The sequence below is a fragment of the Pan troglodytes genome, chromosome 11 (genome assembly GCF_028858775.2).
Source record: "Pan troglodytes isolate AG18354 chromosome 11, NHGRI_mPanTro3-v2.0_pri, whole genome shotgun sequence".
Lineage (NCBI taxonomy): Eukaryota > Metazoa > Chordata > Mammalia > Primates > Hominidae > Pan > Pan troglodytes.
In genome coordinates this window covers 4569666-4582315 of record NC_072409.2, presented here as the reverse complement: position 1 = coordinate 4582315, position 12650 = coordinate 4569666, and the positions used below count along the sequence as shown (strand labels likewise).

The following is a 12650-nucleotide window of genomic DNA, read 5'->3' as shown; positions in this document are numbered from 1 at the left end:
TCTGCCCCCAGAGGCTGCTGCCTGGACAGCACATGTGGGAGGTAGAGGAACCTCGAGTGAGAAGTGCAGGGGCCCACAACGGGGTCCCAGGTCCCAGGTCTGTGGGGCAGGGAGGGCTCTTTTAGCCACCCCTGGGGTTAGGGAGGGGTGGTCTGACAATGACCCTTGGAGAGACAGAGCTGGGCTCAAATTGCAGCTCTGCCCCCTAGTTCTGTACGACCCTGACCAGGTGCCTTCCTCTCTCAGAGCCCCGTCTCCTTCCTGTCCAGCGAGAGGGCTCAGGGCCCGGCCTGCAGCGCTCAGGGAGATGCAACTGGAAGCGTCTTGACAGAGGCACCCTCCAGGGACGCTGGCTTCATTCACTCCATTCTGTCAGTCCCCACAGAGGCCTGGCCTCACAGAGTCACACCGAGGAGCAAGAGACCCTTGGCAGCATTTGAGGGAGCCACATGCGGCCAAGGAGAAGCCCAGGTGGGGCCGAGCACGCAGTCTTAAAGGGTCTGTTGTGCAAATGAGGCACCACGGCCAGTGGGGAGGCAGCTCCAAGGAGACAATGCCACGGTCCAGCCAGGTGTCCTTGTCGATGAAGGACCTGGGGTGGGGGGGGCGGGGGACAAAGGCCTTTCTGTCCCGGCCGTCACCCGCCTTAAGAAACCCCACCTGTCTTCCATCCCTCCAGTCTCCCCTCCATCCCTGCACAAGCCTCGGGCCACCAGGGAGGGACGGGGGGACATCTGTCAACACCTCCACTGGGGAAGGGGGCTTCATTCCGGCCTCCTTCAGACCAGGGCAGGCTTTGCATGTGCCTGGGGCCGGGGGCTGTCTAACAGGGCTGGATTCATTTGCTTGTTTCTCGTGGGGCCGTTTTCGCGGAGTCTGCTTTCAAACTTGTCCCCTTTGGAAAAACAATCCTCTGGGGTGAACATAAGGTGTCCCAAACCCAGCCTCTCCCAGCTCAACTTGGGCTCCACACTCAGGTGTCCTCCACAACGCGGACCTCCCAGAGTGAAGATGAACATACATGAGCTCAGGAGATGGTATCTAAACAAACTTCCTCTGGGAGAGGTGGGCAGGGTGAGGACAATGGCAGGGAGGGTGGGCCATAGAGGACAGCGGTTTGCTCCTCACTCCTTGTACCCCTGCAGACAAAGGGCACAGCACAGAGTGGCCAAGGCCCCAGGGCAGGATCCAATGGGAGAAGCATGGCCTCTCCCCTCCCAGGTCGCCGCCAGCAGGCAGCTCCCACTCACTCCCCATGTAGAAAGAAGACGTCCAAACCTCCTCGACACCAGAAACTCCTTCTACATTTTATGCACCCTAAAAAATTATCCCAGTGATGCTAACATGACACATTTAAAGCTGCACAGTCATTTTATGATGCAATAAAGCATGCAGCTCTACATTCGCGGATACATTACATTCCCTGCCATGTCACGATCACAATTGTTTAAGCCTGAAAATCACTTCAACTCCCAGGAAAGTGAAACCAGTGTTATGCAAAGCAGGCTCCTAAATCATAAAATTGTGGATTCGTCAAGCTCAGTGGGATTCACAGACCATCTGGGCAGATGCTTTCGTTTCAGAGACTGGGAAACTGAGGCCCTGTGTGGCATTTAACTTGCCCAGAGAAGCAGCCCCTTGAAAGGAAAGGAAACGCCAGCTAGACCTTGGGCCCTGGTGACCCGCCACACTAAAGCAGCCAGCAGCTGCAGCCTCACATCCAAGCCCTCGCCCAGAGCCCTGGCCCCAGAATCTCCCTCCCCGCTCGCACTCAGGGGCAGCTCTCTCTTCAAGGATGCTCCTGCTCAGATGCTCTCTGGGGAGAAGCCAGGAGGACACGCGGTTGCTGACAGAGCCTGGCTGTGTCTAGGATCACTCCCTCCTCATGCAGCCACTGGAGTGGCGGGGTGCCTTCCCACAGCAGCCTGTGAGGTTGCAGGACCCTGCTCTGCAGACAAGGATGCTCCTGGTGGGGCATGTTTACCAGCTGGCTGTCAGACATCTAGCAGCACACCCTGGGCAGAGGCTCCAGGTCCAACCACCCCTCCCCCAGCCACACAGGATGAAGCGGTGGCTAAATAAAGCTCGGTCTCATGTCCACGTCCTTCCTTTGGCCTCTCATCTGCCCTGAGTGGGAGCTTTCAAATTTCTCCTGTGTCCCTTCAATTCCCCTAAGAATTCTCGGGGGCCTCTGACCTGCCGGCACCACGGGAGGGAGGGCAGAGGCAGGCGGCCTGGCCCTGCTGGGGACTGGGGTGTGCAGCCTACTTCACAGACAGGCAAGGGCAACCCTGCCACAGCAGCACCAGTGTCCTCGCAAGACGCACTCATCACGGCGCTCTGTGGCACCCAATCCGGGTGCCCTTTCCAAATCCTCCTCCATGGAGGCCTGGAAGCATTCCCAGGGCCCCCCACAGACTGCAGCGGACCACGCCCAGCCTCAGTGAACAGAAAATGGGAACTAGGAACGCTGGCTGCAGTGCCAGGAGGGGGACAGAGGGACCTGGAACTCTAGGCCAGAGCAATCAGAGAGATGCTTCTCGAAGCTGGAAGGAAGAAGCCAATGTGCCACCTACCCCTGTGCCCACTGGGGCTGACCACTGAGCACGGGCATCGCCAGCTACCACTGTGCCCACTGGGGCTGACCACTGAGCACGGGCATCGCCAGCTACCGCTGTGCCCACTGAGGCTGACCACTGAGTGGGGGCATCACCACCTACCGCTGCGCCCACTGGGGCTGACCACTGAGCACGGGCATCGCCGGCATGCGGCCACCTTCCTGGACACCCAGCAGTGCTGCCCCCTGCAGCCAGCACAAGCTGACCCAAGGTGTCCTTCTACCGTGCAGAGAAACACTGTCACTGCAGTGCCACCAAGTTGGGGTCACAGCAGGCATTTCGACGTGGGCCCTGTGCCTTCCTGGGGGAGAGGTGATCCTCCCTGTGAGTCCCCGGGGAACTTCCACAATTCTGATTCCTTACAAACACCAAGCCTTGTCCCACAATAGCACAATATGCTGGACTTGCGCTGGAACAACCCTCAGCCATGCCTCCAGATGGGGAGCCCCACCTTGCCCTCCAGCCTCGCCTTCCACACCCTGCACAACTCCTCCTGCTGGGATACTGCCCCGTCTTCAGCAAACTCCTCCTTGGGTGCTGAGGCCCAGCTGTCACCTCTTCTGAGGAGGCCCGGCTGTCACCTCTTCTGAGAAGCCTTCCTTGCTTTCTGACCCAGCACTCCGCCAGCCCCACTCTGCTCCCACAGCCAACCATCTTGTGCATGTCACTCTTCTGTGTACAAACCTGCCTCTGGACCCCAGGCTGGGAGCCCCCCAGTGCAGGCATCTAGCCCTGGGCCCCCAAGAGTTGGGCAGGAACGAAAAGGGAAGTGCAGTGCCTGCCAAGGAAAAGCCATTATGCAAATGCAAGGTACTGATTATTAGAGCAATTTAAAAACAGGCCCTCCATTTGGGCTTATTTTGTTTGATAAAGCATTTTCAAGTGGCAATATTTTGTGTTAATTTTTTCAACCAGCTGCTCTTATTATTTGATTATGCATTATTCAAAGCTCTCAAAAGCGAGCTTAGAGCACTTGAGAAAATAACTTCAGTGTTACGCGTGCCCACACAGGGGACTAGCTCCAGCTCCCAGAAAGATGTTCTGGATCTAAGACCTGTGCTACCCGGCACAGAGCCACTGGCCACGTGTGGCTGTCCGGCTCACAACATGACAAGCTGCAGTGACCTGCGCCCAAGTGCAAGCTCCATAAGCCAGATCAGAGGACTCAGCGCAAGCACCACAAAACGTAGGCTGCCCAAGGATGATCTGTGACACTGATCACAAGGTGACCCAGATAATATTTTGAATATGCTGGGTTAACTACAACATACTTTTTTTTTTTTAAGAGATGAGGTCTTTCTCTGTCACTCAGGCTGGAGTGCAGTGACAGGATGTATGTTGCCCAGGCTGCTCTCGAACTTCTGGCCTCAAGCAATCCCAAAGTGAAGTGCTGGGATTACAGGTGTAAGCCACTATGCCCAGCCTATAAAATACATTCTTATGATTAATTTCGTTTGTCCCTTCTTATTTTTTGACGTGGCTCCGCTGTAATCCCACCACACTGCCCTGAAACTGTCCTTCGGCTTCCACACTCCCCATGGGGCCTGGGTCTTGGGAGGCAGGAAATGTGTCTTCATCTTAATGTGTTTCCAGCTCCTGGTCCCAAGCCTGACACACAGAGAGTGTTTAGGAACCAGCTGACGATGGAATGAACGATGATCGTGTGAATGAATGAAAGCACACAGGCACTCACACGGTGCCCCTCGCTGGTGTCCTAAAACCACATTTCCAGGTTCCCTGGGAGACAAGCTGCATCTGTGAGCCAGTCTTTGACTTTCCCCAAACAGCTGCAGAGTATCTGGGGTCTGGGCAGTCAGGGGAGTCCTTTAGACATTCAAGGTGACCCTCATGTTGGGCATCTGGCTATGGGCCCAAAGCAAAGAACAGGTGCGTTCTGCTCCAAATGTCCCTTCCTTCTCCTCACTCCTGTGCCTGGTGATATGGTCTGGCTGTGTCCCCACCCAAATCTCATCTTGAACTGTAGTTCCCATAATCCCCACGTGTTGTGGGAGGGACCTGGAAGGTCATTGAATCATGGAGGCGGGGACCCTCGTATCCCTCATACCGTTCTCGTGATAGTGAGTGAGTTCTCACGAGATCTGATGGTTTTATAAGGGGCTTTCCCCCTTTTGCTCTGCCCTTCTTGCTGCTGCCATGTGAAGAAAAGCGTGTTGGCTTCCCCTTCCACCATGACTATAAGTTTCCTGGGGCCTCCCCAGTCCTGTGGAACTGAGTCAACTAAACCTCTTTCCTTTACAATTCAAGCAATCTTTAAACTATAATACTAATAGACCTGGCTTCTGATTGACCATTTCCCCAGCTCCAGCTTTGAAAATTCACAACTACATTCTCTCCCCAAGTAGGATCCAGGTAAGAAATGGCATGCGCTTGTGTCTTGTAAATTGCCATAATGGCTAAATATCCACACCAAGTCCACAGAGAAAGGATAGGAAATCTTGCCTTTCAGTGAAAGGAGGAGGGGGAAAAACAACATAAAAAATTTATTAAACTTGAGCCACTGGGACCAAATTGCAAGTTAAAGATTCAAATGCTTTCCCCTTCCTTAGAACTGATGATTTACGTTTGCAATAACTGTAGTCATAAAGAGCTCATTGGATTAAGGAGGCTCAGTCTTAATGTCAGGGAATAACATTATTGGACAGTGCAAAGCCACATGTTCCCCAGAGCTGCTTTTCTGGGTGAGAGGAATTCCACCTTGCATTTTGGTTCAGGAGATCAGTCACAATCAGGACGGGCAGAGAAAGATGGAAAATGGGCAACTGCCCGGGCGCGACGGCTCACGCCTGCAATCTCAGCACTATGGGAGGCCGAGGCAGGTGGATCACCTGAGGTCAGGAGCCCAAGACCAGCCTGGCCAACACAGTGAAACCTTGTCTCTACTAAAAATACAAAAATTAGCCGGGCGTGGTGGTGCATGCCTGTAATCCCAGCTACTGGGGAGGCTGAGGCAGGAAAATCACTTGAACCCTGGAGGTGGAGGTTGCAGTGAGCTGAGATCGCGCCACTGCACTCCAGCCTGGGTGACAAGAGCAAAACTCCGTCTAAAAAAAAGAAAAAAAAAAAAATGAAAAAGAAAATGGGCAACCTGGGATCTAGCCTGACTCTCCAAGCAGAAATCCTCTAAATCGAATGTGCACTATAAATCAGCAGGGGCAGGCCTGGCCATGTGGGGGCTGTAGTTCAGGAAGTGTCCTGGGCTGAACACCCAGGAGGCTCCTACGGAGTGGGCATTTCATGTCAGTCCCTGGCCACACAAGGCCGATGTGGTCCCCATTGTCCCGGAGCCCTTTTGTGCTGACTGTCCAGAAACGCTGAGGCATGTTTCTGCAGAGCACAGAATCCCAACCTCAGGCTGGTAACTTAGGAGAAACAGCAGGTCAGAAACTTGCCCTCACACCGGCCAGGAGCTCCCCAGGCTCTGGGGGGCACAGGCTCTGTGTGGTGGGGGGCTAGGGTCAAATCGTGGCTCTGCCACTTACTAGCTGGGTGACATGGGCCAGTGGTGTCCCCTCTCTGGACCTCAGTTTCCTTATCTGTAAAATGAGGACAACCACAGAACAGACCTCACAGAGCAATTGAGGGTGGGGGATTCGAGGGAATGAAGCCCAGCAGTGCCCAGCCCCAAAAAAGCTCGTAAGCACCGCCCACTGTTGCTGTCATTGTCCTGTGGGTACAGGCGTCCTACCATGTGCAGAAGGCTTGCCCTGCTAGGGCTGGACCAGGAGAGGACAGGAAGAAGGTGCAGGGTCTGACCCTCTGATAGGCAGGGGACAGGCATTTAACCCCCTAATCACGGTGCACCCCTTGGGCAGCCCAGAGACCCAACAGAGGCATTGGTGCTGAGGGGGCGCTGGCCAGGATGGAGCAGCTTCACACAGTGGGAGACACCTTGGCCTGGATGTGGCAGAGAAGGATTTCCAAGGCAAGGAATGCCAGGAAGGGTACGGGGGGGGTATGTTCCAACTCTGAGCATAGCAAGTAGGGTGGCTGCAGACTCTGCTGGGGGTTGGGGCCTTATCCCTCAGGGACTTCCCTCTGGCCATGCCACCAGCCAGAAGCCCTCTCTGAGCCTCAGTTTCCTCCCCCCTTACAGGGTTGAGATGGACAGTCCCTCAGTCAGTCTCAGAAGCCTGCATGCTGGAGTGAGCTGTTCTTGGAATTTTCTTTTTTTTTTTTTCCCCCAGACGGAGTTTCACTCTTGTCGCCCAGGCTGGAGTGCAGTGGCGCAATCTTGGCTCACTGTAACCTCCGCCTCCTGAGTTCAAGTGATTCTCCTGCCTCAGCCTCCCAAGTAGCTGGGATTACAGGTGCCCACCATTACACCTGGCTAATTTTTGTATTTTTAGTAGAGACAGGGTTTCACCATGTTGGCCAGACTGGTCTCTGACTCCTGACCTCAGGTGATCCACCCGCCTCAGCCTCCCCAAAAAATGCTGGGATTCCAGGAGTGAGCAGTTTTTTTTGGAATTTTTGAAGTCTCCCTCAGATTCCTGAGGCTGGTCAGGGTGGACAGTGGCCTCCAGGTGGGCGCCCCAGGCCTGGCTGTGACCTGCATGGCCCCTGTGCCCATCTCTCCCCTTTAAGATGCTCTACAACCCTCAGACCCACGTGGGGCCGACCGGATGTCCAGAGGAGCTCTGGGAGTCCGGCCAGTGGGATTTCCCAAGGACCCCGTGGCCAGCCCAGCATCAAAGGGATGGGCTGGTGGCAGCTACTCCAGCTGGTGGGTGAGGAATTTCTTTCACAGAAGTGCATGAGACTGGGCCGCCAGCGTGGTGCCGCATGCTGATATGGGGATGACCTGAATTGTGTATATACATAGGGATCCTGTGGAAAGTATTTTCCTGGGCCCTGCAAGCTAAAGGCAGCCCTGGATGTGGGCTGAGCAGTAAGACAGGGACAGCCCCAGCATACACAGCAGGCGCTCCCATACACGCAGCTCCCCCTCTTACTCCTCTCCCGGTTGTCATTCTCAGTCTGTGCTCTAAAACGAAGGGAGAGAGAAACACTAAGAGTCTTCCAGAAGAAACCGTAGTTGAGCTAAGAACACACAAGCTGCTGTCAAACAGCTCCAGAGGCCCCCAGGCAGCAAGGACGCCCGAAGGCACCATCTCCGGGTGGCCTGGGAGGGCGGTGGATGAGCCAGGCCGTGAGGCCCCAGCAAGGATGCTCGGTCTCAGCCCAGGTCCCTCACCTGCAGGTGAGGCCCCTTCCTCCTACCCTCCTACCTCCCTCCTCCCGGAGCGGGCCACGTGATCCCACCCTGGCCACAGATTCCCATGGTCCCGATGGGGCCCTGGTACTGTGGCCAGGCTTGGGCAGCGCCTGGGTGGAGCAGAGGCCTCTCAGAGAGAGGAATGAGGTGGACACGGAGAAGAGCAGAGGCGGGTCCACCGAGGCAGGGCAGTGCCTGCCGGGCCACGTGTTAACCCCGAGCCCACACACTCCTGTGCCCTGAACCTGCGCTCCAGGCAGCACCGCTCCCTCCTCACAACACGGCATCCCAGGACCCGGCTTGGGGAGCATGGCCAGGCCCCCTCTCTGCCCCACAGCTTCGCAGAGACAAGCCCTCATGGAGGACCCTGCTAGGGCAACGGGCCAACACCCGGGCCAGCCATTAGACTGGCTGGGCAGCCTTCTAGAATGTACAAGGGATATGAAGATCTGCTCATGTCTGAGGTCTCTCAGATGCATGCCTTCCCACTCAGCACGGGAGCCCACGCCATGACCCATCATGAGGAGATGCCCCAGTGGGAAGAGCCAGGGCCAGCTCTGCCTGCACTGTGGCCGCCATGTTTCCTCCTGACTCCCTGGACACCACCAGGAACCTCCCTGCCCCTCCCTCCTCTCCATCCCTCCTCCCATCCCCCCGCCTTACTCGGCCAGCTCCTCCAGGCTGCGGTAGACGTCATCGTCATTCTCTGTGGTCTCCTCTGAGGGAAAAGGCCTGCGGAAGAGAAGGCGAGACGGAGGTGAGCAGGTCCCGGCACTGCCGGCCAGTGAGACCCCAGCTGGACCCCAGAGCAGAGCCCAGTGCGGCCCAGCCAGGAGCAAAGGGGCTCTTGTCCACTCTCTGGAAGGACACAGGGTGCGCGGACACTGATCGGAGTCACAGGACGAGCCAACTGGGCCGTAGGGCAAGAGGAGACCCATGCCTACTTGCCAGGGGGCAAGGAATGTGTCACGCCCACTCCGGGCTCCGGGTGTCCAGTGGGAAGATGAGAGGCCCAGGTCAGGGCTGCAGAAAGCGTTCATCTGTTGGGCGACCTGCCTTCCCCTTTAACCGCCCTCCCACTTCCAGGGGGTTCACAGTGGAGATGAGGCTCCTCGCACACCTCCTGGTGGGCAGGTGGGAGGGCTGCCAGCTCAGTCCCCGCAGGAGAGGAAGCAGGAGGGGACTCCGGAAGGGAGGGGTGACTTCTGAGGCACTGAGGGTAGGGGCTCACCCACCCCACCCACTGGCTTGAGGTCAGGAAGAGAGTCCCGAAAATGAAAAGCCCTCGGACCTTCCGCCTGGATCCACAGCCTCCCCTCCTACAAAGGGAGCAGAAGCCCCATGGGGACTCCCCAGAAGGAACGCGGTGGTGCTCCCCCACACTCCGCCCTCCAGACGCCCCAACCCTGGTGCCTTTCTGCAGTTCACGATGGTATAGAAATATATATATATATATAACACATAAACTTTAATCATCTGGGCTCTTCTTGAGTCTCATTTTTGTGGAACTGTCATGCATATGTACATAATTATAATTGTTTTTCTCCTGCTCATCTGTCTTATGTCAATTTAATTCATAAACCAGCTCAAGGACCTGGAGGGGTGGAAGGAAGCGCTTTTTCCTCCCCCAGGACCCAAAACATCACTCTGCTCCATCCTCTGCAGACAGACAGATGGGTGTGGCCCCGAGTCTACAGGCCTCCCTGCACAAGGTGAGCCCAGGCCATTACAGGCCAACCACTCAGAGCTGAAATGTCAGGTCAGCCTCAGGAAGGGGGGAGAGGCGGAGGGGAGGGAGGGGTGGGGAGGGAGGAGAGGCAGGAGAGGCAGATCAAACACCCAGAAGAGGGGGCTGCAGCTGGCTCAACGCTATGGGCCAAATCCACTCATCTCTAGAGGAGACCCGAAAGGCCCCTTAATTAAACCAAACATCCCCCTGTAGCCCCAGGGTGCGTGTTCTGGTAGGAAACCTGTCACTAAGGATGGGATGGGAGATCCCAGCTGGAGGGGCTGCCCGGGCCCAGATGCCAGCTGGGATTGCTTCCTTGCCTGGGGTCAGGCTGACATTTGCTCAGCCCGAGATCCAGCAGGGACGCAGTCCGTCCTGGCAGCCCCGCCCCAACCGGAGGCCGGGGACCTGTGCTCCTGCGGGAGGGCAGGGGGAGTCTGCTGATCTGTGAGCTGGAGACCTGGGTCCTACCTGGCTCTGTCACAGACCTGCAGGGACCGGGCCATTGGTCAGCGTGCCCCTGTGGCTTCCTGGTAAAAGCCCGTGTCCAAGGGCGCAGCACGGCCAGGCCTGACCTCTGCGTGGGTGAGTTCAGCTCTCTCCTCCCAGCCACTCTCCCTCCTTCTACCCATCACCATACAGCAGCATCCCCCAGTGGAGGCGTGTGTCCCTGGGTCACAGGCAGAGCTGAGGCTGCCACGACATCCTCACCATCAGGGCTCCGTTGCTGAGACAGTGCCATTCACGGCCAAGAAGCCCCTCAAGGAATCCATCTCCTCCCATGATATGCAGAGCCCCATGCTGACACAGATCCTGCCCAGGTGATGGGGGTGGGGCTGAGGAGCCACAACCTGGAGGGACTGGCCCACACGCAGGTGACCCCAGAAAGCACAGGAGCACGTGGGGGGCCAGGAGCCAGGGAGGCTCTGCCAGGCTGAGATGTGACTTCAGGACCCAGAGATGGAGGCTTGAAACCCCGCTGCCAGGACCAGCCCCGGGCTGTCCCCGCTCCCGTGCCAGCCCCTCGCTTACGTGCAGCCATCCCTGTCTCCGACCTCGTCAGTCATTTCTGCTTTTTCTAAATTTTCTGTGATGATTGGTATGACTTCCATAATAAAGAAAAATAGAATCAAAATTCTCATTATGAAAATGTGTCCTCATCAAAGTAAAAAAATTTTAAACCCCACTCATCTCCTATAAAAGTATGTTACATATAAAATGACATCATGGCAAAGTATTAATGTGCTTTCTCACGTAGAATGTAGAGAGGGAAGAGAAAATACCAAACTCCTGAGGTTGTGATCTTGTTCAAATCTGATCAGAGTGTGGGCGACAGTTTAGGGAAACAGGGCATCCCATCGAACCCTGGATTATCAACAGGACGGCCATTCGGGGACTGTACTTCTAGAACCCGCCCTGCTAAGCCGATCGAGAGATGCATTCACACTTTGTAAGGAAACCCACCCTAATGGTGAGTGAGCACACACGCGTGCCTCTCACTCTTCCTGTGCCCAGGCAGACATCACTCACCAATCAAAGCTCTCCTATCCCTGAAGCCCAGCGCAGGGTTCTTAACACACGGCTCTACTCCTCCATCAGTCCTGGGACTCAGACAGAACCCACCTGCCCTGCCAGGAGAGCTGAGCCCGGGGCAGCGAAGGAGAGGAAAGGCTTTGGAGCTGGGCAAACCCAGGTGTGAACCCTAGGCCCACCCCTTGCTCCCTGTGACCTTGGACAACCTACTTAACCTCTCTGAGTGTCAGCCTTCTCCTCCTGGAAAATGGAAGTAATAGTGCCTTCTCAGAGGTCTGCTGGGAAGAGCAGCTGTAGGATAGCAGAATGCTCTGTACTTAGGGGGGCCCAACAATGGCAGCTGCGATTTAGTATTTCTAGTATCATTCTCACTCAGGGCACTTTCCACTGCCCAAGAAAACTGCCTTCTGATGGCTCGTTAGGGCCTAAGAGCCCCACTCGCCATGATGATTTTGGAATCTTGTTTCCTAACACAGAAAGTGAGTGCCCACTAACATAAGGCACAACAGTCATTTCAAAACCTTTTGTCGGCCAGGCGCGGTAGCTCACACCTGTAATCCCAGGACTTTGGGAGGCCCGAGGCGGGCGGATCACCTGAGGTCAGAAGTTCGAGACCAACCTGACCAAAACGGTGAAACCCCGTCTCTACTAAAAATACAAAAAAATTAGCCGGGCGCGATGGTGGGTGCCTGTAATCCCAGCCACTCGGGAGGCTGAGGCAGGAGAATCGCTTGAACCCGGGAGGCGGAGGTTGCTGTGAGTCAAGATCACGCCATTGCACTCCAGCCTGGGTCACAGAGTGAGACTCCATCTCAAAAAAAATAAATTAAAAAAAAAAAAAAAACTTTTTAAAAACCTGACCTTGAGCTATGATTGTCATAATTTTCCCTTTCCTGCATCTCATTTGGTGTCTTGTTCAACCCCTACTGTCATTTCCTTTACCTGCCCAACCCAGAGGAGATAAAGCAGGAATGTTAAAGTCCAAAGAATTATACTGCTGCCCGTAAAATCTTTACTACTTTTATTCTAAGATCCCTATTTGAGGCCACAAATCCCCTTGAGAATGGAGCTGCAAATCCAATTAATTTCTGCCACAGCCCAACAAAAGCCCTGCCAGAAGGGGAAGAGCAGGAGAGGGAGGCAGCCTGTCAGGGACCGTGCACGGCCTCAGCGCCTGGCCGCTGGGGCAGGAATACGCAGGAGAATAGAGGAGGCTTCACCAGGCCCCGGTCCCCTTTCACTCCGCTCCCCCCACAGCCCTCCATGCCCATGCTACCTCTGGCCTTTGTACCTGCTCTGCTCTCTGCCTTTAGTCCCCCGCCCTCCCACCATTCACCCAAGTGCTAGCATCCTTCAGGGCTGAATCCAAGCCCTACTGCATGTGGGAAGACTTGATCAGTCTCTCAGCCTGGGTCTGCCTCTGCCTAGCACAGTGCCTGGCGCTAGAAAGGCATGGATGAGTACATGGATGGATGAGTAGGTGGAGGATAGATGGCGGGGGGTGGATAGTTGGCTGGCTGGCTGAATGGGTGCA

General features: G+C 55.8%; 1 protein-coding gene across 6 annotated transcripts in view; it reads right to left on the bottom strand.

Moving 5' to 3' along the window:
- Window positions 1-12650, bottom strand: part of VAV2 (vav guanine nucleotide exchange factor 2) — a 235399-nt gene that overhangs the window by 63103 nt on the left and 159646 nt on the right. For all 6 annotated transcript variants that reach the window (XM_016962025.4, XM_054658484.2, XM_054658485.2 and 3 more), the window contains exon 4: window positions 8518-8586. In XM_016962025.4, coding sequence (XP_016817514.1) covers window positions 8518-8586 — 69 coding nt within the window. The remainder of the gene's footprint in view (window positions 1-8517; window positions 8587-12650) is intronic.